The sequence below is a fragment of the Ruditapes philippinarum genome, unplaced genomic scaffold (assembly GCF_026571515.1).
Source record: "Ruditapes philippinarum isolate M1 unplaced genomic scaffold, ASM2657151v2 ctg1760_1_1_1_1, whole genome shotgun sequence".
NCBI classification, from domain to species: domain Eukaryota; kingdom Metazoa; phylum Mollusca; class Bivalvia; order Venerida; family Veneridae; genus Ruditapes; species Ruditapes philippinarum.
The window spans coordinates 114,045-140,993 of record NW_026864715.1 but is presented as its reverse complement, the minus strand read 5'-3'; the positions used below and the strand labels follow the sequence as shown (position 1 = coordinate 140,993).

The 26,949-nt window shown below is 32.3% G+C and overlaps 2 protein-coding genes across 7 annotated transcripts in view; both read left to right on the top strand.

The window, feature by feature from the left end:
* Nucleotides 1-838, top strand: part of LOC132726619 (nesprin-1-like) — a 60,924-nt gene extending 60,086 nt beyond the window's left edge. The window contains exons 41-42 of the mRNA XM_060711962.1: nt 140-472; nt 758-838. Of these exons, the coding sequence (XP_060567945.1) occupies nt 140-472; nt 758-838 (414 nt within the window). The remainder of the gene's footprint in view (nt 1-139; nt 473-757) is intronic.
* Nucleotides 839-1,262: 424 nt separating this feature from the next.
* On the top strand, nt 1,263-25,142 carry LOC132726610 (nesprin-1-like). Of its 6 annotated transcripts, none has more exons than XM_060711947.1 (22): nt 1,263-1,420; nt 1,681-2,007; nt 2,173-2,805; nt 3,049-3,375; nt 3,659-3,979; nt 4,923-5,237; nt 5,632-5,798; nt 6,162-6,324; nt 9,049-9,236; nt 9,584-9,734; nt 10,028-10,348; nt 10,663-10,854; nt 11,202-11,646; nt 11,873-12,075; nt 12,342-12,456; nt 12,792-12,997; nt 13,255-13,269; nt 15,878-16,207; nt 16,477-16,683; nt 17,118-17,306; nt 20,846-20,877; nt 22,684-25,142. In XM_060711947.1, the coding sequence occupies exons 2-22, from the start codon at nt 1,687-1,689 to the stop codon at nt 22,922-22,924; spliced, it is 5,082 nt and encodes a 1,693-aa protein (XP_060567930.1). In that variant the 5' UTR covers nt 1,263-1,420; nt 1,681-1,686; the 3' UTR covers nt 22,925-25,142. The 6 variants fall into 6 exon arrangements, with proteins under 6 accessions (XP_060567930.1, XP_060567928.1, XP_060567931.1 ...); XM_060711945.1 differs by lacking the exon at nt 20,846-20,877 and adding an exon at nt 19,042-19,127; XM_060711948.1 differs by lacking the exon at nt 20,846-20,877 and adding an exon at nt 17,790-17,834 and having other exon boundaries at nt 22,684-22,844.
* The last annotated feature ends 1,807 nt before the right edge of the window (nt 25,143-26,949 follow it).

Here is a 26,949-nt window from a genome sequence, read left to right as displayed (position 1 = left end):
AAAAAACAATATCTCACAATAAATGTAAGGGATTTACTATGATATAGAAGAAAATAGTCTTTAAACTATTTTATAGTTTAATCTGTTCTTTAAAATAGAAAAAACTATTTTTATTATTGAATCTGTTTTTCTCTTACAGTCCTACAAGATTGACCTGTCAAGTAAACAGTTAACAGTTGACTTTGTGAATCAAGATGTTCTACAACCTAAAGATGAGCTTGAAGGTCCACCACCAGCTGAAAGAAATGAGTTTTCAGAGCGTCTAGGGATGCTTAATGGACGCTGGAAAGATGTCAGCAAACATGTCTCTGATCGGCTCAAATCTCTTGAAGCTATACATAACCAATGGGATGAGTTTGAGAAGGCTGTTGCCCGATTTATTGGCTGGTTCCATGAGCAGGAAGATAAGTTGAAGAAGTATCGTCTGATTGGTCATGAAGTTAGTGTACGTCAGACTCTGAAAGATGTGAAGGTAAGAACCTTAGTTAAATAAGACCTTAGTCATTTAAGCCTATATTTTGATGAATGACTTAACAAAGGTTATTAGATTATCATGTAATATTTCAACAAAAATTTTGACAGACAATATTAAAAAAATTGTTGACTCTAAATTATCTTTCCTATTGAGCATTTTTTGGAAGAGATTTAATTAAAATTTGTAATTGATCACAAGTAAAATATGAAAGATTTGTCTGTTATGAAATTTATTTTGTTGAGTATTGACAGTTGATTTAAATTTTTGCCTTGACCTTTTCAGGCATTGCAGACCACACTGAAAGCAAAGCAAATAGAGATGAACCAGATAAAGGAGTTAGGTGAGGTGTTAAAGTTCAGCTGAGTTTGAGGGACATCCCCTCAGGTCAGACATTGTATTACAACAGTCTTAAATTAAATGTTGATGAACATTAAGGAAAAACTTGATGTCAATGTTCAAATCAGGGCGTAAGAATATCACCGTCTAAAACCATTATACTTGTATCATATTAGAAACCCACTTTGATTTATTGTATACTTTTGTGACCTGAATTTATTGAATAGTGTCTCATTCTCTCTTGACTGATAATTTATTTGTGTTATAAGTTAGCAGATATTCTTTTACTCTATCGTTTAGATAGGAGATCAAATATAAGTAGCAAAGAAGAAACATGCACATATATATTTAAAGTTTTGCAACATTTATATAACTTTAGAAGTACATTTATACATAGTCATATGAGATAGGCAGCATCTTTATTATGTATTGTCTTTATTTGTAAAGGTTCATAAGTTATTGGAGGATATTTTGGCACAATGGGACAGTTTCCATGGTGAGTTGCAGGTTGTAAACCAGACGCTGGCAGAAACAGAGTACTGTCTACAACGTTATAACCTCATTGGTGGTGACATAGCAACACTCAAAATACAGGTCGAAAAATTAGAGGTAGGCTCATTACATGATCATTTCTGTACATATTAAGGAAATATTGATACTATAAAATTGCAATAGTCTTTGGTGGTGACATAGCAGCACTCAAAATACAGGTTGAAAAATTAGAGGTTTGCTCATTACATGATCTCCTAGGTACATATTAAGAGAAGATTGATACTACAATAGTTTACTATAGAAACATGGTATCAAATGTTAAGTCTTATGAGATTAATGTGCCTGCTGTAATGAATCATTTATATCATGTATTTTAGGGTTTAATGGGTGACATGGAAAGACATGTTTCTCGCTTCGAGAAATTTTCCAATCTTGCAAACCGTTTATCTCAAGTATGTGAGCCATCAACTAGACAAGAGATCAAGAAGACACAGTCAGACATACAGAAAAGATGGCAGGAAGTGTTTAATGAGTTACGTGCCAGGACAGAAATGTTCCGAGCCTGTTTACAAGAATGGTTGAGTTATGAGGATGAATACAACACAGCTAAAACTTGGCTTGATGCCAAGGATAAGTTGTGTGATGAATTAGTGTATGGAAAGGAACCAAGAACAAGGAGGGATGCAAACCTTAAAAATTGTCAGGTAGGAACATATTTCTGTTTAATCATTCATGAAAAGTGTAGAGTTTAAGTTATATATTCAAGTTATATTATTCTATTGTATAATTCAAGTAATGTTGTTATACTTACCTTTTTTATTGTGAGATGTATTAAATTGCACACTTATTAATCTGAACTTCTTTTTCAGACACTACAGAGAGACCTTGATCATTTCCAGTCACAACTTGCCAACTTGTACAGAATGGGTGAAGATGTCACTAAGAACATGGATCCATCATCAATAGTTAACATCACCTCAAAACTCTCAGGACTTGAGCAGCGCCTGCTAACACTACGACAAAAGCTTGCAAAACATGTTCAGAGTTTACAAGGAGACATGTCCCAGCAGAGGAGATTCCAAGAAGCCTTTGATAATGTGAAAGCTTTTGTTTCTCAGGCCCAAAGAATTCTGGGTATGGAAGACCCAAACAGATCAGCAGATGAAAAAGCTCTTGGTGACCGTTTAGAACACCTTAAGGAACTTTGTGTACAGTTTAATGACAATTCTGCTAACCTTGATGCACTAAATGACCTTGGTTACAGGCTAGCACTGAATGAGACCGCAGCAGCTGATTTGCAGGATTTGAATCATAAATGGCATGAACTTTTTGCTGAAACAAAAGAAAGGTGTAAAACCCTCCAGGGAATGCTTTTGATTCAACAAGATTTCCAGTCTAAATGTGACACCTGGATGACATTCCTGGCTCAAACTGAGGCTGACCTTTCTACTGAAATTGCTGGAAATTTGATAGATTTGTTAGCACAACAGAAGAAATGTGAGGTGAGAATATACTTTATGTATTGCTTTTATTTATCACTTCTGCTTTAGAGACTTGTATTTTAATGACACCAAAATAAACTCTCTTACAATTGAATAAACATGTTGGATAAAACTAGATATTTTGATTTAAAAAGATATATCTGGATTTCTTACTCCTGGGTCTTTATTTTATTTATCTTAAATGTTCAGTGATCTACAAGATTGGATATTTTTTTACAAATCACATTTATTTTGTCTTTTAAGAAATTTGAGGCTGAGTCATACAGCAGACAACAAATTCTTCACGCCATTATCAGTGATGGTCAGACAATGATGAATGAAGGTGACATTGAAAACAAGGATGAGTTCCAGCAAAAGCTTATACTATTGGCTAATCAGTGGCAGAGTGTAAACAGGAGAGCCAATCAGAGAAAGGCTATCATAGATTCCACTATCAAACAATGGCAGAGCTTTAATGATATGTCAGAGAAGTTGAGAGAATGGCTGAAGGAGAAGGAGGAGGTCCTTCTTGTCTTCAACTTTGACACTGCCTCTTTACAGAAAGTGAAAAATCTTGTTGAGAAGGCAAAGGTAAAAAAAAATATTACAAAATCACTATGTGACATCTCTTTAAGTAGTGATCTTTTTTTCACAGATTGCTGATGTTATCTTTGTGACTGATAATTTATATGCCTATTTATTGCTAATAAATTATTGCGGAAATGTAGAGGAGCATTAAAATGATAAATTTATTGAAAAATAAAATGTTTCTAGGGTGGGTTTGCAGTATGACATTGAAGTCTTTCCTTGTTATGAAATGATATTTATGTTGTTCAAGAAGTATTATATATTTGTTTTTTATTTTAATCACCAGAACACTCAAAATGAATTTAAACTACAAGAAGACCTCTTCAAGAACATGAACACCCAAGGGAAACAACTGTTGCAGAGAGCTGACAACAAGGCACAGGAGGAAATCAAGGTCAGCATGGCACAAGTACAGCAACACTGGCACCAGATATTTGTTAAGCTGGATGGTGAGAGAGAGAAATTGGAAGGTGTCCTCAAACAATGGCGGGAATGTGAGGACGATATTGAGGAAATACTGACCTGGTTAAAGGACACCAGAAAATCCCTGACAGGATCACTTCCACATGCTTATGAAGAGCTGCAAGCAGATATGCATAAATGCAAAGTAAGTAAAATGAGTTCATTAGAGACATCTTTATTTCTTTTTTCAAAGGTAATACTGAATGACATTTTAGAAAAAAATCAATAATATTATTTAGCAGATGACAACATTTTTAGCTCGACTTTTCTATGAAAAGGGGAGCTATCCTACTCGCCCCGGCGTCGGCGTCGGCGTCACACCTTGGTTAAGTTTTTCGTACCACCCCACTTTATTTCAGAAGTATTACAAGTATGGCTTTGAAACTTACCATACTTGTTCACCATCATAACCTCCATCTACAGACAAGAGTACATAACTCTGTCAAGGTTTTTGACAGAATTATGGCCCTTTTTTGACTTAGAAAGTGTATTGAGCTTGGTTAAGTTTTTTGTACCACCTCACTTATTTCAAAACCATTGGAGGTATTGCTTTGAAACTGACCATACTTGTTTACCATCACGACCTTCATCAACAGACAAGAGGACATAACTCTGTCAAGGTTTTTTGACAGAATTATGCCCCTTTTTGACTTAGAAAATACATTGAATATGGGTAAAATCCACTTATTGCCTTAACCCTTTGAGATATTGCTTTGAAACTTTTAATGCTATTTCACATCATTACCCCATCTGTACGCAAGAGAAGGTAACTCTGTCAAGGATTTGTTTTAAAAATTAAGGCCTTTTATCGACTTAGAATCTTGGTTAAGTTTTTAGTACCAGTCCACTTTTTGACTGAACTGTTTGAGATATTAATTTGAAAGTTGGAATACTTGTTTACAATCATGATTCCCAAACATGTCCAGGAGAAGGTAATTCTGTCAAAGATTTTATTTGAATTATGGCCCTTAACTGTCAATGTTTTGTATTATAGGCAAGCACTAAAAAAGTCGAGCGCGCTGTCTTACGGACAGCTCTTGTTAATGTCCTGGTTGAATATTTGATGAATTTCGTACATTGCATTTCAGGATATTGAAGTTGCCTTTGCTAATGCGGAACCAAAACGCCAGTCACTTCTTGCCCTTGAGACGTCACTGTCCAAAACTATCGAACCTGAGGACCTGAATGTCCTTCACCAGAGAATCCGTCTGCTGAACAAACAGTGGGATGAATTACGTAACCAAGCCAGTCTACGTGCACAACGTATTGATGACACAATGTTCCGCTGGTCTAACTTCAGTCAGAAATTTAAGGATCTTTGTGATTGGATAGACAGAATGGAAGTCAAGGTTATCTCAAGTAAAGACTTCCATATCGAGGATCTTCTCAACAGAATGGAAAAGGTTTGTATCAAATTTAAGCATTTAAAATATCTACAAGATATTTTGGGACATTTTAAACTACTAAATTTAAGCTTTGATGAATATGGGTCTTTGTTTCTTATTTCCAAGTTGATATATGATTACTAACATTTCAGTTGTTGATTTGCTATTATAACTTTGTCCGTCAGTATCTTCATAATTATATTTTCTACAATTTTAGCAATGTAGAGTACAAAAGATTTATATAAAGTACAAAGAATTAGATGAAAACTTTAAAAGTATATATAATATATATGTAGATGATGAATCAAACAGTTTTGTGATATAACAATTGAGCAAATAAAAAATTCAAGGATTTATTTTACTAAAATCTGATGTAAATGAAAATTTACTCTGTTATTTTTTTGAATCACAGGACTTTAAGAATGAAATGGCAGACAAAGAAAAGACGAAGAATGATCTTGTAAGTCAAGGTCATGCCCTTATGAAGGTGAGCAGTGAGGTGAGAGCCAGTGATATAGAACAGAAAGTGATCAGATTGGAAGATAAATGGGAACATCTCAAAGCTGTTATACAGTTCAGGTAATTTTCAACAAGTTTGTTTTATATGGCTTTAATGTTTACATTTTTTTCACGATTATAACGAAATATTTGTTGGTTTTAAGCTCGCCTGCTTTGTCTGAAGTGTACCTGAGGTAATCTTCAAACATTGAAGCTGGAAAGTTGCTATTATACCTTTACAGGGTTGGTGTACCGCAAACCTGACCAAAAAAATGTTTTTTTGAATTGACTCTGCTAAACATCACATGGAGACAATATTAAATGTTTTTAACTCCAAATTCTCTTCTGATTTTCTCCTGACCATCTTGTAGCTATAACTAAATAAAGTATAAAAATGTCCTACTGGAAACTTATTTACATATTTGAACACTATTTTTAATTCAGGGAACGAAAGTTACAGGAGACCCTATTGGCTGTACAACAACTTGATGTAAGCATGAGTAATCTACGTAAATGGCTAGCCAATATGGAGGATAATATATCAGCACCAATTATATACCAAGACTGTGATAGAAAGGAAATACAGAAAAAACTACAACTTCAAAGTGTAAGATTACTTTTTAGCTCAACTATTCGATAAGAATAAGTAGAGCTATTGTAGTCACCCGAGCGTCTGCGTCGGCGTCTGCATCGGCGTAACCACTTATGTTAAAGTTTTTGTAATAGTTTAAATATTTTCAAAGTCCATTATGGCTTTGAAACTTTGCACACTTGTTCACCTTCATTACCCCAACCTGTAGACAGGAGGAGGTAACTCTATCAAGCATTTGGACAGAATTATGCCCCTTATTCGACTTAGAATTTACGTTAAAGTTTTTGTAATACCTCAAATATTTTCAAAGTCCATTGACATATGGCTTTGAAACTTTGCACACTTGTTCACCTTCATTACCCCAACCTGTAGACAGGAGGAGGTAACTCTATCAAGCATTTGGACAGAATTATGCCCCTTATTCGACTTAGAATTTACGTTAAAGTTTTTGTAATACCTCAAATATTTTCAAAGTCCATTGACATATGGCTTTGAAACTTTGCATACTTGTTAACCATCATGACCTCAACCTGTAGACCGGAGAAGGTAACTCTTTCAAGCATTTTGACAGAATTATGCCCCTTTTTCGACTTAGAATTTATGTTAAAGTTTTTGTAATACCTGAAATATTTTCAAAGTCCATTGACATATGGCTTTGAAACTTTGCACACTTGTTCACCATCATGACCTTAACATATAGACCGGAGGAGGTAACTCTATCAAGCATTTTTACAGAATTATGCCCCTTTTTCAACTTAGTATTTAACCTTTTACCCCATGAGCATATTGCGAAAAATGGCCGTTTTCATTGAAAAGCCTCCTGTAACAAGTTCAAACTGCTATGAAACTGCTATGAAACTGTGAAAAATGCTTCAATACTAATGAAACTTGGCACAAATGTTGACTACACCATAGCCTCTGTAACAGCATGCTCAATGGTAAATTTCCTGTTACCATGGCAGCGGGGGGATGTCCAAAATTGCCAAAAATCACTATTTTGCATTGTTTTTTTCCATCAAAACTGATTTCAAAGTGCTGCAACTTCTCAATGAATTGAGATAGAGTTAAAGGCTTTTCAGCGTCGGTTACTAGTTACCCTAAGATCGACCTGAGGCCATTTTTAGCCTGTCACATGTCCAAAATTTTCTTGGAGATTCTTGGGGCACATTCCCCTTCTGGCAACCCCCTGATGTAATATTTGGATGGGGGACGGCGCCAAAAAAGTGGTCACTTTTTTTAACAACATTTCTCAAAGGAAAAACAGTGTTTGGGGCCTAAATAGGGCATTTTTTCACTGTTTGAGGCCTCAAAAAGGGGGGGGGGGCAAAAAGCCGTTGAAACACGCTTATAATTATAAGGGAAAAGGTTAAGGTAAAGTTTTTGCAATACCTCAAATATTTTCAAAGTCCATTGACATATGGCTTTGAAACTTTGCACACTTATTCACCATCATGACCCCTACATGTAGACAGGAGGAGGTAACTTTATCAAGCATTTTGACAGAATTATGCCCCTTTTTCGACTAAGAATTTACGTTAAAGTTTTTGTAATACCTCAAATATTTTCAAAATTCATTGACATAAGGCTTTGAAACATGTTGAAATTTTATACTCTTCTTTGAGAGCATAATAGGATTCTCTCCAAGGCCTATAACTGTAATATGGATTTAAAGAAAAATTTTGTCTTTTTCTTTTCTTAGAAAATTTTACCTTTTAATCAAGGCTTTTTTTACTATCAAGCACTAAGAATAGTCGAGCGTTGCTGTCCTACCAACAGCTCTTGTTATATTTAAATATACAGTCCAACCCCGTTTATTCGAAGTTCCTGGGACTGAATATTTACTTCGAATAATCGATGGGTTCGAATAATCGAAATCGGAATATTGTGATAGACGAAAACTACTCCACTTTGACCAATCATAGCAAAACTACCGTTTACAACACACTTACTTCCTGTAATCAATTGAGAAAAATAAATATTAAAGAAAAGATGCGTAAAAATTATTGTATTGACATTGAACACATAAATACTTGCATTTTATTCCAGATTATGTATCGTTTCGTTTCGCGCAAAGCCTTGATAATGGCCGTGTTGTCACTACTGGCATTTTAGATTAGGAAAAAGGCTCTTATGTAGCGTTACAATTAATGAAAAAAATGTTTTGGATGTTTTGACAAATTTACCTATACGGTATGTATGAAAATTATTGCTGTCATCTTCAAGCAATAACAGTTACACAATCGGACACGGTGCATTGCTTTTCATTTTCGGTAATTAAAGTTGATTAAAGAACATACAAAGAGTTATTATCACGATTGTCTAAATACACGCATGACTGTTGATATTTTTCACAAGTCGACCGGTCAGCGAGTGGATCTGCGCCAATTAGTCTGACTTCGAATGATAATTAGGCTGGCTTCGAATAATAGGTGTGAAATTCTTTCATAATTGTATAATCGGGACCGAAATTTTACTTCGAAAAATAGGAGGTATTCGGATAATGCATTTCGAATAATACGCTCGTATTTATATTGATTTATATAGAGATAAAAACGGGACCGCCGATCTACTTCGGATAATGCCGGGTATTCGAATAAAGGGTTGTCGAATAACCGGGGTCGGACTGTACCTAAATTTTGATTATGTGTACTTAAATGGTTAGACTGTTGAATGTGTAATAAATGCTGCATAAAAGAATTTAAAGTATGTTGTATTTATTAGCTTATGTTCCGTTTACAGGAGTTGCAGCATGATATAGAGCGTCACAGTCCAGGTGTTGGGTCTGTACTGAACCTATGTGAGGTCTTACTGCATGACTCTGATGCCTGTCCTACTGATGTAGAATTTAATGGACTTCAAACTGCCATGAAGAATCTTGAGAGACGCTGGAGGGGAATTTGTCAACTTGCTCCAGAGCAAAGAACTAGGTGAGAATACAATACAAAAATGTTTGTATTCTAATTTAGTTATCAAGTGCCTATATACATGTTTATTATTGTCAAGGGTATCTGAGTATTTTTGTTTTCCAGAAAAATTTCAACTTTCAAACTTTTTATTTCCATCTTAGGTTTACATCAAGTAAACAACATAAGCATCATTTTATAATAATTACAGTGAAATGAAAACCAAATGTGCTAACCAAGTACTTCTGTATGATTTTGTTCTATGTTAATTCAATTTGTAAACAAAGAGGTTTTTTCTAGTGAATACTGAATATTCATTTAATTGAATCAAATTTTTTATTTATCAATATTATACTTAAATATTTTTTAAGGATTGAGGAGACATGGCAACTGTGGCAGAAATTGATAGATGATTGTAGAGACTTTGGTGATTGGCTCAAGGGTATGGAGTCGGAGGTCACTGATGTCGCAGCTGACCAATTAAATGTGAGCACATCTAGTGAAGAGTACAGTAGATGTGAGGTATGTTGTCTTTTAGAATTTACACATTTCTTTCCATATTCATCATTAATTCCATGATATTTCATTTTTATGTTGATAAGATATAGAATTGTTTAATTGTTTGATATAAATGTCACGGTATCATTAGCATACCACAAATACAGCGAATGGTGTACATCATTAAATGAAAATTCAGAAATAGCACAGTTTTAAGGTATATTTATATATATATTATATATATCTCAGATATTATATTTGATAATTAAATATTAACATGTTGACATAAATATTAACAATGAAATGTAATATTTCAGTCTGTCCAGAGAAAGATTCATGAAAATCTGAGTAAATTGGAGAACATTAATCGCCAGTATCGACGTCTAGCAAGAGAAGGTCGTACAGACTCTGCTGGTACTTTGAAAACAATGATGCAGGATGCCAATGATCGCTGGGATAGAATGCAGGGTAAAATGTCAACAAACCTGCGTGAAATTCGACATTCCTCAAGTATTAGAGATGATTTCAAACAGACAAAAGACTCATTATTAAAATGGTTAACAGAGATTGACATGCAGTTGACCAATATTGAACATCTTTCCTCAATGGATGTAAAAACAAAATTAAGAGAAATGCAGGTAAAATATAAACACTCTTTCCCTTCAGGCAATATGATTTTCAGATTTGCCTTTATTTCTTTGTTGGTTAGTTTGTTAAACAAAGTTTGTAAGCTTCTTTGAATAGTTTTCAATTAAGAAAGCTTCACACATGTTTGTGGAAGTTGGATTTCAAGATAAGACTAGGCTGTTTTTGAAATAATAGGTCTGCATAAAATTTTATTGAGTATTTCTTTCTGTATCAATAAGATTCTTGGTTTGTTTTCTGGTTTATGTTTTTTCATTTGATAAATACATTGTTTGAATATCAAACAATTTGTCTTTACAAATTTCAGAGAATTCAAGATGAAATAGATTCAAGAGCAAGAAAGTTTGATTTCCTAGATGAAGCTGCCTTGTTCCTGATACAGAAAGGTGATAGCACAGATGCTATTACCACACAGGCCGAGATTGACTCCTTCAGACAATACCACAGACAAGTGCTGGACAGGGTGGCAATCACAAATGCTAGACTTTCTGCCATGCAGGTGAGTGTAGTAAATATTTTGAATGTTGATTAGCTTGTATTAAGAAAATTTTCCTGAGTAGCAATGACTTAATGATTATGGTGTCTGCCTCTCAACAAAGGGATTCACCGTTTAAGGGGTCATTTTCATGTCTCTTCATATTACACCAGCGTTGGTTAGTTCAAGAAAGTAGACTCTAGACTAGAGTGGTTCTAGCAGATAAACAATTTATTAGCAACATGCATTTTAAAATTTATGTAAAAATGTGAATTGAGTTCCTACATTTTCAAGTTTGAATATTGTAAATTTTCCAAAAACAGTTGTGTGTATGACAAAATTACATTAATTGATCTATTGACTATTTTCAGACTGAGGAGAGAATGCGTCTTGATGGTGATGATCTAGACCGTCTAGAGAGAGAATTGTATACACTGGCACCAGGTGAACAATTAACATTAGACTGGGACATGAAAGAAATTGAAGCTTACCTCGAATCCTCTCCACCAGAGAGTCCTCCAGAAAAACGTAGAGCTTTATTGAAAAAGTTACGAGAAAGATCTAGGTCACGATCAACATCACCTAAAAAGTTACCATTAGTGACAGCTGCCACACATTCAACATTACATTCTTCACCAACTTACAAGAGAAGAACAATTGATACTTTAGATTCGGCTCCATTAAGGTCGCAGAGACCAGAATCTCCAAGGTCACGCAGACCTGGATCATCCTCCCCAACAAGGTCAAGGTCACCAACAAGGTCATTGAGAACAAAATCACCAAGACGTGTTGCAAAGGATTATGTTGATAGCAGAGGTAATTGTATTTTTTATGGTAATAATATTTTAGGGAAAAACGTTGAAGGTACAATATATGAGACAAGTAGATGTTATTCTTAATTACATACATGAGCAGTTATCATCAACCTTTTTGTAATATGCCAGATGTTTGTTTATAAAAGCATACATGTGCCTCCTATTTCAATAAGATTTTAATATTCCAATGATAATGTATAAAACTAAATAAGAAATTCTTGTTTTAGGCCATTCACCATCAAGGCAAGAAAGATTTAACAGAATGAAGTCAGAATTAACACATCGTGGCAAGGAGGCACAAGTTGAAGAAATCCTTGAGAAACTAGCAGACGCCCTCGAGGAAGCTACAGAAAAGATGGATGTTGCTGACCGTCAACTTCGCATTTCTATGCCAATAGCTCCAGGGGTAGAACATAGATCTTTGAATTATGTGAGTTTTTTACTTCTTAATACAATGTAATTTATACCAAGCATTTTCTTTGAATTGATCATTCTAATAGAAGCAAACTTAAATAATAAAGATACAACTATGGCATTGGCATCTAAACATTTGTCTGATAATTGTAATTAACGTGTACAGTACTTAAGAATAAAATCAATAGTTGTATTATTCAGTTTTGTTTGTTTTGTTTTTTTCAAAGATCTTTCTAATCTAACTTGAACTTATACATGTATTTTGCTTTCTTGAATTCACAGTTACAGAGTATGACAGAAGCAGAGAAATGTGTCGAGGATGTACGACGTATACATCGTCTACTGAAAGAAGAGACAGGACTTCATACCATAGCTAGTGCTGATAAACAAGTTGATGGTAGGTCCTCACCTATAGGACTTTAATAAACAATACTGAAGATGTTGATCAAAGTATTTAAGGTTGACAATAAGAAATATACAAACTTAACCACTCTTGCAATAGTGAAAAACTGAAGCAATTACAGGATGATGATTTGTAGTGAATTTTTTTTAATGAATTAAAATTTTGAAATGAAAGTAAGGTATTTTAAGACAGTTAACATAGAGGTTATGTGGCATTATGAAATTGTACTAGCGTAAAATAAGGAAGGAAATTGTGTTTTTTTTAATTTAAAGAACAAATGTTTCTGAGTTAAGTTATATCTTATATTCATATTTATATATTCTGTACAGCTGTGGTATCACGGTGGGAAATGTTACAAGCTGGAGCCATACAGAAAGATTATCGATTAAGTCAACATCGGAAAGACTGGCACCAGTTCTGTACTGACCTTGAGAATATGATGTCATGGCTTGATGAAGCAGAGGCTCTGCAAAAATCTCATTCTACTTTACCAGGGGAGATCACTAGGCTTGACTCAATCATTAGACAACATAAGGTAAGGAAGAGTTATCTCATAGAAAGATTAATATAAAGATTAGTTTACTGTAACATTTGATGGTACCTTCTTCTATTTTAGTTGATTCATTTTAGAATTTCAAACACTTACTACATCGTTAAAACAAACAACTGACATGTATAGTTTTTAGTTAATTTCACTTATTTTTATCTCTCTGTATCATTAAGGATTAGTATGTACTTAGTATATTAAGAAAAGAAATCTGGACCATTAAATTTGGTTGATTGTTATTACAGGAAATATTTGCAAAGGTATCTGCACGTATATTTATGTGTTAATGCAGAGTTTATTGTGTGTAATTTTGATTTCTTTTATCAACTTATAATAAATCTTATTGTGTGCTGATGGAAAACTTTTAACATTGCTTCACTTAAGATTGTTAGACATAATGTTTATAAAGTTGTTCAGAATCAAAGAAAATATATTTTTAATCAATATCATCGATGATGTTTCTAACAGCTTTTTACTCATCTTGAATTTTATGGCCTTAAAAAATTTGTATGGACCATGCTGTATCTGTCTGTGTTTTTAGAGGTTTGGAATATCTTATCCTATCTGTCTGTTTGTTTTGTTTCTATCTGTCTGTCTGTTTGTTTTTAGCTCACCTGTCAAAGTGACAGGGTGAGCTTTTGTGATCGCTTTTCGTCCGGCGTCCGTCCGTCCGTCGTCCGTCCGTCGTCCGTAAACTTTTTCTTTAAATGACATCTCCTCATAAACCACTAAGCCAATTTCATCCAAACTTCACAGGAATGTTCCTTTGGTGGTCACCTTTAAAAATTGTTCAAAGAATTTAATTCCATGCAGAACTCTGGTTGCCATGGCAACCGAAAGAAAAAACTTTAAATATCTTCTTTTAAAAAACCATAAGAGCTAGAGCTTAGATATTTGGCATGAAACATCTTCTAGTGAGTGTCTACCAAGTTTGTTCAAATAAAAGCCCTGGGGTCAAAATTGGCCCCGCCCCGGGGGGTCATTGATTTTCCCTATATGCATATAGTAAAAAGTTAAAAAATCTTCTTTTAAAGAACCCAAAGAGCTAGAGCTAAGATATTTAGCATGAAACATGTTCTAATGGGTGTCTATCAAGTTTGTTCAAATAAAAGCCCTGGGGTCAAAATTGGCCCCGCCCCGGAGGGTCATTGATTTTCCCTATATGCATATAGTAAAAACTTAAAAAATCTTCTTTTAAAGAACTCAAAGAGCTATGGCTAAGATATTGAGCATCAAACATGTTCTAATAGGTGTCTACCAAGTTTGTTCAAATAAAAGCCCTGGGGTCAAAATTGGCACCGCCCCAGGGGGTCATTGATTTTCCCTATATGCATATAGTAAAAACTTGAAAAATCTTCTTTTAAAGAACCAAAAGAGTTAGAGCTAAGATATTTAGCATGAAACATGTTCTAATAAGTGTCTACCAAGTTTGTTCAAATAAAAGCCCTGGGGTCAAAATTGGCCCCGCCCGGGGGGGTCATTGATTTTCCCTATATGCATATAGTAAAAACTTAAAAAATCTTCTTTTAAAGAACTCAAAGAGCTATGGCTAAGATATTTAGCATCAAACATGTTCTAATAGGTGTCTACCAAGTTTGTTCAAATAAAAGCCCTGGGGTCAAAATTGGCACTGCCCAGGGGGTCATTGATTTTCCTTATATGTGTATTATAGCAAAAACTTAAAAAATCTTCTTTGAAAAAACCCAAATAGCTAGAGTTAAGATATTAAGCATGAAACATCTTTTAGTGAGTGTCTACAAAGTTTGTTTAAATAAAAGACCTGGGGTCAAAATTGGCCCCGCCCCGGGGGTCATTGATTTTCTTTATATGTGTATAGCAAAAACTTAAAATCTTCTTTGAAAAAACTCAAATAGCTAGAGTTTAGATATTAAGCATGAAACATCTTCTAGTAAGTGTCTACAAAGTTTGTTCAAATAAAAGCCCTGGGGTCAAAACTGGCCCGGCCCCAGGGGTATCATTGTTTTTAACTATATGTGTATAGTAAAAACTTTAAAAAAATCTTTTAAAAAGCCCAATGAGCTAGAGCTTAGATGTTTAGCATGAAACATCTTCTTATGAGTGTCTACCAAGTTTGTGCAAATAAAAGCCCTTGGGTTAAATTGGCCTTGCAACATTGGGGGGGGGGGGCCTATATACAGGTGAGCGACCTCAGGGCCATCATGGCCCTCTTGTATTTCTTATCTGTTTCTTTCACACCTCACATACATTAATGCATTACTGAACTTCTAAATTTTTTGTCAACTCTTGTTGTTTTTTCTTAAATTGAGCTTTTGTGTTTTATTGATGATTATAATGAATTTAATCAAGCTTCTTATTGATATTTAAACTGACTTACAAATCGACATCAACTATAACAATACATATGTAGGCCCTGTAAATCCATTGTGAGCATTTTTAATTCATAACAAACAGTTAAATATTATACAAGAATGGAAAGTTATTTTTATGCAATCATTCTTTTTAAACACTGTATTTACAAGTTCACTTTGAATTTTCATTTTACTTACTTTTGTAAAATATCTTCCACTGTGATGTTTTTTTCGCATATTATATTTTATGATATACACATCACTCACATGTATAATAATGAAGTGACTCAAATATGTGTATATATGATTAACATGTAAACAATAGTATCGACTTTATTGTAAGGTACAAATACAAAGTAACTTGTGTCAATTATAATGTTAGGCAACAGCTGACATAAGTCTTGAGTAAATTTTGTATATGTAATTATTTGAAGGATGTACATTGGATTAACATGTATTTGTAAATAAAACAGTGACTCTAACAGTGATTTCAGTTGTCTTTTATAATAAATACAACCAATAACTTTATTATTTCCAGGACTTTCTAGTACAGCTTGAATCAAAGAAAGCTAGGGTGATATCTATTAATTTAACTAGTCGGGAACTTGTGGATCCAACAACAGATGAAGGGAGACAACTCATTGATAGACTTAAACAAATGAACCGGAGATGGGATTCAGTGTGTGCGAAGGCAACGAAGCTTCAGGGTGAATTACAAGATGCCCTGATGCAGTGTCAGGAATTCCACCATACCATACATGACTTGTTGCTATGGTTAGAGGGAATTGAATCTAAGATACAGCAGTGTGAACCAATCAAAATGGGCAGTGATGAAGCAGCTTTGTGGACCAGACTTCAAAAGCTACAGGTACATATTTTTATTTCTTGTTTACAATTTAAACATTATTTTAGATTTCATTGTATTATATCTAATTGAGTTCTCACAGAGTCTTTCATGTATTTCATCATTCTGTTTTGAAATCACTATAAATAATAATGTGATATTTAAGTAAATCTCAGCTGAAACAGTGAGTAAAATAGAGGTAGATGTTATATAACATTTAAATAAAGAAATAACATTCACAAAGGAAAAAATTTTTTTAAATGTTCTGATTATAATAATGTTTTTATCTTCAGGACATAAAGTATGATTTAGAGAAGAATCAGCCAAGAGTTATGTCCCTAAGAGATACGGCAGACCAATTACTTCTTAACTCAGATTCTCCAGAAATGTGCCAAGCTAAGGACAAGATGCATATAATAGCCAACCGTCTCAAAGCATTACTCAGACTGTGTTCATCGTATATATCTAGTCTAGAAACTAGACTGGACACAAAATCTAGTGTATGTTTTTGATTTTACATTATAGGTTCATGTTGACATAATAATATTTATTTATTGTTTTGATAAAGAATATATAGGGAGGGGGGTCAGAATCGGGACTTTCATTGTACTTCGACACATCAACTTATCAAAGTTCCACACAGAAGTTCTATTTAGTAACTATCAAAAGTAATGTATTTATATAAAGATTATTAGATATTGCATTTATTTAGTATTTTACTGTCCTCACCTAGCTTGAAAGTAAGTAAAATATATGAAATTTGTGAGAATGTTTTTTTTGTTTTTAAAAATCTTTACTTAAGTAGTCAAGGTTTGTGTTTTGATCAGATTATAAATTTATATAGAACTTTATAATACAGAAATTATTTAATGTGACAAGAAAACATGATTGATGATGATGTGTAGCTTTTACATGATTATATTTTATGATTTAGGTTCGAAGCCCAGATCGCAGCTTTGAACTCAGTGTTTCACCTTCTTCCTCTGGAGCGAGCAGCCCCAGGGATAGTGCCATACGTACTAGTACACCAACACGCCCATTCCGACCTACATTCCGTCCACTTACCAACACATCCACATCATCAAGACCTAGAACTAGGTCACCTTTTGCCCTTTCTAGACAGGTATATTCATTTCTTACTTAACTTAGTATTTTCACGTGTGTATAGAAGTAGAGCAATAATTCTTCTGTTGATTTTCTGTAGAAAGATCTTTCTTATGTAAATACATGTTAAAACATTCCTACTACAGATGTGAATGAAAAATACTTGATATGTTCTGTTATATATAGACTTATCCAGCTCAACATATTTTCTTAAATGAATTTGTCCAACATCTTTATTTTGATCTTTCCATTATCAAATTTTTGGTTATCAAGATATAAAATTTGAAGCTAGTCATCCAACAGTCAGTTGTTAACTTTTGGTTCCAGCATTTTAGGGTATTTTTTTGAATAAAAACAGTTTTGACTAGTATTACTTCTGTTTTCATAAGTTGAACGTTGCAAGATATTTTTCATTCCATGTTCTTTGTATCAACATTCATTAGTGATATGTAAATTAAACTGTTTTGACTAAGTTCTCTACAAATTAATGTTTCTTTACTAGAAACCTAAGCCAAGAGGTCACTTTGGCAGTGTAAAATCATTCGAGGTAATATAATATAATATATAATGTACCTGTTTTGTAACATTGTGTGAATTTAATTAATTTGTCTGTTATTTCACCAACATCCATGTACCTGTGTGTAATACACTTGTATTTCTGTTTCAGGATCATTTGTCTGTTGTTCTGTTATATGTAATTTCTTGTGACAATCATTTTCCTGGAACTATATTTTAATGACCAAATTTAGGTTATATTTGACTAACATTACATTATTTGAAAGGAAACAATTTCTATTTTAGGAATTTGATTGTCACAAAATATTTGTCTAATGGTTTATTTATTGAAGTGGTAAAGTTTTTGACTCAGTAATTCAAGGTTTTTTTCCATATAATTGTGTTGTAACAAGTTGACGTGTTATTGATTTAATTTAATTTTTGAGTACATTAAGTTGTTCCAACATTAAATGGTGTGTGTACAATGTTCACTTTTTTTATTTAATTTTTCAATCACAGATTATTCTTCAACACCTTGATTAATTATGTAAGTTTGAAAAGATGTAAAATCGTAAAAGATTTTTATTATTATTTTTTTTGCTAGAAGTGAGTGAGGTTTTCTGCTAGATGTTTATCTACCTCCATACATCATGATATATAAAATCATCATCTCTCATTATTGGTTTAGCAGGGCGTTACATAAATATGCATAGCCTCTAGCAATTCTTAAATTTTTGACTTCTTATTATTTTCACCTTGAGTGAGGGAAACATTTAATATAAAGTATTTTTTATTCTTTCCATAAAAGTAAAACTTTATAGTTGGTCAATTCTAACATATTGCAATTTAGATTCGGTATTTTCTAAAAAGTAAAAACATTTTATTGTTGAATTCTTATATTTGCCTTTATTCTCTCTGACTTCAGCTCTACATGTAATACCCAGATTACTGTGTACTTTACCCAGTCTGTTAGGCCTGATATAAATAGTCTGTCCATTCAAGATATATAATACTATATTCAAAAACTTTAATGGTATCTTGTTTCTAGTTTTTTTCTTATCATGTTGTTTCTTTTCTAGTAAAAAGAAAGGTATAATTTTGTTGTATTTTGACTGGACAGACTATGTTTATATACGGCCTTAATCATCATTCCCTATGTCTTTTTCATCTTCTGTTGCAGCTGAATAACATGCTGATCTGTCATTGTTTTATCTTAACCTTGAACTTATCACCATTTCATTGCTTATTTTTGTCCGCAGCTTTTATCAGGATTATGCCGAATTTTGTCGGGAATTTACCGACTATTTGTACGACGACCAAAATTAGCCACGGGAACCATGGACACGTAATTATTTCTCTCACCCCTTTACAATTATCATTAATGTTGCCTTTGTTGACAGATCTAAGCATTTGCTGCATACGATTGGTGATGGCATGCGGGCACGGAGATAATTATTGTCTGATAACATTGATTGCCAGTTGTAGTATACAAATTTAACTTTTATAAACAAACTGTGCACGTATGTAAAGTATACAAGTCTAAATATAATATGGTTCTGATATGATTTTCTGACTTTCTTGAAATAAATAAATGAATTTCTGAAAAAAACTTTCAACTTAAACTGAATAATAACTTAATCAAAGTTGAATATTCAAGTCATATACAATATCAAAGAAAGAGTTAAACTTGAAAAAAGACAGATGGTTAACTGGCCTTTTTTCATATTTGATACATTAAATATTCCAGGCATTTTATTTAGAAGTTATTTTTTCTGGTTTTGAGTCACTCCTAAGCATGGCAGGGCAGACTACTATGTTTGTATTTGTTAAAATTTCTTGTTCTATAGCTATATGTACTGGAAATAAAATCTGATACCAAGGTCTTACATATCACCAGTTGGATGTAAAAGCTTGCTGCTTAGCTCTGATTGGTGCATTTTTATCACCCAATCACAGATCTTGTAACATGTCAAGTGTCTGATAGTAAAAACACTTCTCATTAGTCGTCATTTATATGATCATACTTGGTTATTTTTTCTCCAGCATGAATTGTATTTTTTTTTTATTAATGGTAGAAAAGTTTAAGAATGCATGTAACTAAATTTTCAACTAGGATGTGTTAAATGTGGATGTCATATTTTTTTTTTTATTTGTGTATATTGTCAGCTTGTGTAGATATTGTTTTGTTTTGAAGTCTGTTCTGTCAGCTTTGGGTCTCTTTTCTTGAAAATTATCAAAGTAGGTTCTGAACTGTATTGTTAGTTCATGCTGGAAATGAATCTAGTTGTTCTGAAACTATTTAAATAAAGTTTGTTTAATAGCGACAGTGGGAAAAGTTAACTACATAATGTAACCCTAGTAGAAAATATCTACGAATATATTTAAATGGCTATTGCTTTTTACGTTCTATAGAAAGGTGGTGTATTTATTTTAAAAAAAGAGAGAAGCGTATACTTAGCTTATAAGATGATGATTTGAATAAACTCTTGTAATGACATCCTTGGTATATTAGTATAATGTATATAATAAATATTTTTTACAATCTTCAGGGAGAAAAATGTTTTCAGTGTTACTGTTCTCACCCTTATATTATATTTTTTTTATTATACTTGGTATAAAAATGCACATTTGACTCATAACTGCTTGACTGCTTGTATTTTTATGTATCTGCTTTACCCATAATGCATTTCAGCTTGTTATACTCATGATTCATATCAGTGTCATTTTGTTTCCAGAATCATCCAGCTTTATTACCCAGAATTCATTGCTTGATCCTGTTTTCAGACCTGCTTACAACAGCTTTTAGCATCAATAGTTCTTTTATTTCAGAGTAGCTTTTTTCCCATATTTTTGATCATCTTTGACAAAATGCATGTTTTCATTCATCATGTTTTGATATTCAGCTTGTTTCTGTTATCATTCTTACTAGTCTTTTACCAAAGAGCTGTGTTACACCTGGGACATACATTGGAACATATTATGCCTAAGGTCTCACTTCTCCAAATTTAATCGTATTTTCTCTACCATCTTTTAATTTTTGTCTAAATTTATTCCACCATTTAGCTGGCTCTGGATATCCACAATGTTTTGTCATCGTAAGATCATACATTTCCTTCTGTACTTTTATAGTTGCCATAGCAACTGGACCGGGTTAACTGTCTAGAAACTAACTACATTGTATTATGTTTATGTTATATTATGATTTATTATTCGCATGAGTCAAAGTACGCATAATCATAATAATATTGTATTTTATTCTTTTTGGAATAAAGTGGGATTACTGAAAACATATGTGAAATAATTTAAATAAATCATATATACATAAAAACTGTGCTAATTTTGCATTTGTCAGACTACATGGTTTAATGCACCTATGTTAATTACAACCAGATGAACATTTTAAGAACATTTATATCGATAATTGCATGTTGTAAATTCTGGACAATCATGTTCTGTATAAATGTAAAATTAGCACATAATAATCATCATTGTCATAATCATTGTCAATTTATTTTAATCATCTAACATCATCTCATTGGCTTTTTAACAGTTGCCATGCTTTTGCAGCGATGCCAGTTTATAGTTTTTATACAACACACATACATATTTTTTTCTGAACTCTTCCTGTAAAAAATTTATATTTTTTTCTGATTTTTTTTTTACATTTTTATTTTCCTCAAGTCTATTAGGAAACTATTTATTGTAACAACTGGTATCAGTGCAAAAGGCTTCAATCTACAACGCATGCGCTGCTTATCTTGCACTTACATTAACTCCATAATTAAGCTATAACTATTATTATATACATTCGGCCGGCAAAACATTTGCCAATATGAAATTTGGAAATTAAAGTTATAATCAGTATTAATTGCAAGCATAATATGTTAGAAAGTTAAATATTGTTGAAATGCATTATTGTTGCATCTTGACCTTGATCTGATATAGATATTTGCATGTATAAAATAAAATCATAGGTTATATTTTATATTTATTTTCTTTGACAAGTTTTAAAGTCTGTAAATTTTCATTTGCATGAAATGTGTCATTGAATGTGGTAAAATATAGAAGATGAATAATGTGTATTCATTAAAACATATAATTGGAGATTAATTATATAATCCACAGAGGGCAGAATAATTATTTATATTATACTTGAAAATGATAGTTTAATTTAAAATTGGTTGATGGGCTTTATTGCTTTATATATTGTGGCTATATTAATCAGATAAAATGTGGTAATTAAAAAATATTTATGAAACAATGAAATATAACATGGATGAAGACATTTTTGTGGTTATACTTTTCATTACATTATTTGAACACCATTTGTGAAAGTTTTAACTCAAATCAAGCTGAATTTCATAATGATGCAACTTTTTAAACTAAGATATGTCTTCATCAATGTTAAGAGGGAGTCAATCAATTGGTTAATATAAAACATGATTAAGTACATCATTTAATGATTTTTACATTTATTCAGATTTTACACATTTGAAACAGAGCAATGTTATCTAGATAACAACTAGTAATTTTACCTGTGAAAATCAATTTTAATGACATCTCAAAACTTGTCAATGTTAATTCATTAAATGAATGACGTTTCTGTAAACAGTGTTGCCATTTTATAAATTTAAAGACTATAAAATAGTTGTGTAATAATTATGTTCTTCTAATTCCAGTAATTTTCTCCTAATAACATTAATTCAGGCACTCATTTTAGTGCTTCCACTTTAATAATTTACAAACTAGTTTCCTTATTTTCATCATTGAATCATTTCATTACATAAATATCATACTTCACTGTCATCATTACATTTCCATTGATCATTATGTTTTATACTTACCATATATACCTGAGACAATGCTTGTATATTTAAGTGTTATGTTTGCTCTGTTTTCAGCTCAATCGCACCACATGACCTTGACACCGAAGATGACAACGATATTGACACAAGTTGTTGTCCATTTTTGATGAGAGTTTTACGCACTGCCCTACCATTACAGTTACTACTACTTCTACTACTAGCAATAGCATGTCTTGTTCCAGTGACAGAGGAGGACTATAGTTGTATTCTAGCAAATAACTTCCGCAGATCTCTTGATCCAATGTTGCAATACACAGATGGTCCACCCCCTGTATGATAGCATCATTTATATCCATAACACATCTAGTATTATTTTATGGGACACAAGTGCAAAATGCAATGCCATTGATACATGTTATTTACTACAAGAATGTTAATATGAAAACTGTATAATTATACATGTATTTCAGAAGTAAATGACATTACACTTTAATGAACACCTTGAAGATTTTTGAATTTAAATTGATTATTTAGAACAATTGATTTTTGATTTTTTAAATTACTTTTCTCTAGAAAAAAAGGGATTATTTCAGCAAAATTTTCAGATCTCTGTGTATTGTAACAATTGATGTTGTGTGTGTGAAATGACACCTGGATCACTTTTATTCAATATATTAAATGTTTATATTGTTCCACAAACATAATATGTGCTTGGTGAATGGAGAGAAATACTCACATACAGACATTTTGTGATTATGTGATATGTGAACACTGAAATTCTTCTTGATTGAATAATGTAAACAGCAGCAAATATTGGACACATGGATGAATATTGTAGACTGTGATAAAAGGAAGAGATAGGCTGAGAACAGATCTGACTTTACTTGTATATAATTATAATGTATGTATGTAATAACTTTGTAGCATGTTGTTTATAAAATTAAGTTGCCATAGAATTTACATTTTACAAATTTACATCACAATTTCCTGATAACCAAATGGATAATTTAATATTTTTTGTGAAATCTTTTCTTGGCAGCAAAAAAGCACCAACAGCCACCATATTAAATATAGATAATAAGATAATGATCCAATTATGTGTGATGTACATAACTTAGGAATATGTATTAATCTACAGGGACATGTATATAAAAATATAGTTTCCTGTTTATTAAATTGACATTATATTATTTACATTAGGAATCTGTATATACCGGTAACCATGATTTTCAAAAATGATCTGTCCCTTTTTGAAAAAGAAATGTAAATACCAATGACTCCATTACATAAAACTATTGAGTCTTTATTATAAAGGAAAATGTATATATCCATTAATTCATGTATATTGTCAAGCACCATTTTATATCATCAACAATTATCATTTATTGTTTATTTCCATGGCAACTTACATATAAAAGACTGTGATATTTTAGAGACTAATGTCTCACAAACAACTGTGATTATGTTAACTATGATATTTCTGGTACTCAGAGTATGTTGGACCAATGAAAAGCCAGCATGAAGTAAGCTTTATAATTCTTAAAGAAAGCTGATGTTTGGGGGCAGGGGTATCAAATTCCACTCTTCTTGTCTTTAATAAACATGTAAATAAAAAATAATTTTAGAAGCTCTCAAAGTTAAGAAATCTCTGTTAACGCATAAATCTAAAATCTTTTATTTCTAAATTATAAACTTTTGCACAAATGTCAGTAATAAGATAAATTTAGTAGATACTAGTGGCTGGACTTTTTAATATTTTGTGAAGCTGAAACTTCTCTGCTTGCAGGAAATGTTTCACAAATTCTGGGATATCTGTGGTAATGTTGTTGTGATTGTTTTGTCTCATTGTTGTCAGTCTCAGGTAGTTGTTTCCATGGTTACTGAATGTTTACACATGCACAGAATGGCTGCAAGTTTAGAACAATATGTGACCACATAGTGGTAAAATATTGTCAGATATTGTTATTGAGCATTCAACTTGACTGAAACATGTTTTTCTGCAACCTTATAGTGATAGGGCCAATTGCTTTTTGTTGCAAAAATTCATGAAGATTGAAAGTTGAAGATATTTATTAGATTTGCTCTATAAAATGGCCATACTTTTTTGTGAAATACACTTGTTTAAGCTGTTGTTCATAGTTGAATTAGTGACAGTTTAAATTTTCTAGACTTTTTGTTGATGTTAGTGCTTGTTACTTGATGCTATTTATTTAAACCTTTTTATTGTATGTTTAAGATTTCTAGCTTTTTTAGTTACCTTAATTTATTCCAGGTAAATCATAGCTTGCTATCAAATTTTTTACCTTTTATCACATTTTAAAAATTTTACATATTATTTTTAGAACTCTTTGTCCTTTTTAAATCATTTTAATCTTTTAGAATTATCTTTAGAGGAAAGGCTATTTAACATATAAATTTTAAACAAAAAAGCTAGAATTCTGTATGAAAATAAGTACAGAATAACAAAGTTCTTTATCTAGCTTGCTTAGAACCAGTATGCTTATTTTTTGGTACATGTATAATGTTATGACATAATATTAAAAGATACATTTGTATATTGATTTTGTTATTTGTTTTATACAATGATAATGATTTCTCCTGTATTCATTTGTGCATTGGCGATGATAAATGACACACTATCAGTACATTTGTATAGTCCCAGCCAATCTGTGCACCAATCACAAATTTTCGACCCTTTGTGTGAAACTTGGATACTTGTTAAAACAGCAAGGATGCAACTGCACAGGTCTTTTTCCTTTCCAGTCTTTTTGATACTGAAACCCCTTACATGGACTGTTTAAAATTGTGAACAGGGTTACTCCATTTCGTACCAAACAAATGGCGATTTGACCTATACAAAATATATTGCGGTCATGACCTAAATGTAGCTTCATGCAGAAAGAATGTTACAGTACATCACAGTTCATGGTGAAACTATAAAACATCATTATTTTAAGCCATGAATCGACCGTTATTTACCGTTGTGTTGAATAGTGTGACTTCCAATTTATCACCCCATATAATCACAAAGATATGAAACAACTTCACACCCCATATACAATTAGAAACATTTTAAAATACGTGATTCACATGCTAAGGAGCAAAGGTAAAATTAAAAATTGTTTTCTAACGGAACTACAGCAGGATGTTCTACAATTTATATACTTGTGTTTAACCTGGCTAGAGCATTCCACTTTGCCTAGAACATACACATGATCCTTGGTCATAGCAAAGATCAGCACTTAAAACAACTCATTTAACAACGTCCATGCCCTCTGTGTTGTGTTTTACTTATTATGTTTAACAAAATAGATATACATATATGTATATAGAAACTTAGAAAGACAAAAAAATGAAATATTTAAAACCAACTGGACTTCAGCACATTTGAGTCATGTGTCAGCTTTCTTAATTCAGAATTTCTGTATAAATAACTGCTTACTTCCTTGTAACAAATGATTTCAATCGGTCGCATAACATTCGCGTTGTCGTCGAATTGCATTTTTGTCCGTTCCTTACATCTCTAACTTCACTTTCATATTTCGTTTTAACTATATTATGGTGAATTAAGCTTACAACCATTGGCGAAATACAGCAACCCTTGATATCTAGCTCACATGCAATTTGTGACGTAAATTCAATATTTTTTTGTTGTTTCAAAATGTTTTTTCTAAATGACCTTGGTGCTCTCTTGAATAATTTAACAGTGAATTTCTTGTGACTTACGGCACATGATGCGCTCTTTATACGGAATTGAAATGTATCAAATCATGATCTGAATTACATTTGTACATGATGCGTTTCGACTCGAAGTGCGTTTTTACGCATAGCATTTGTACATATTTTCATCTTCAGTTTCTGCATGATAAAAACGATATTTCATATTTTAGCCATACGTATCATCGAACTATGCATTGTTTATTTAAGGCCCTTATTCCTCAGGATGCTTTTATTTTTACTTTTCAAAAGCGTTTAAATTTCGGTGTACTTTCATAGAATCCAAAAAAATACTCATTGGCCCAATCACTTGAACAATGTTTTCCTTCTGTTGCTTTTTAGTACAGTTATAGTGAATTAGTATTTTGTATGGAAGTCAAAATACTACTTTGTTTACATTTTGCTACTTTTATGACAAATTATCACATTTATCGTTACTTTCCTCAGGTAACAAGTATCTAACATTCTTTAAAACCGTTATCTAAACATTATAAAATTCATGTTTGCCCTTTCTACAGACGTAAAAAAAAATTGTGAGGCATAATGTGCCCTTTATTGAAGAAACGTTGAAAGATGGTCAACTACTACAAAAGAAACATTTGGACATGCCTAACATTATGTTATGAATACGATATGTTCATATTT

Excerpts from the sequence above, each read along its gene's own strand:
- LOC132726610 (XM_060711945.1), top strand. The coding sequence starts at position 1,687 with ATGGGTGACATGGAAAGACATGTTTCTCGCTTCGAGAAATTTTCCAAT. Across the intron at positions 11,647-11,872 it reads GGATTATGTTGATAGCAGAG|GCCATTCACCATCAAGGCAA; the intron begins GTAATTGTATTT and ends TTCTTGTTTTAG. Across the intron at positions 12,457-12,791 it reads TGCTGATAAACAAGTTGATG|CTGTGGTATCACGGTGGGAA; the intron begins GTAGGTCCTCAC and ends TATTCTGTACAG.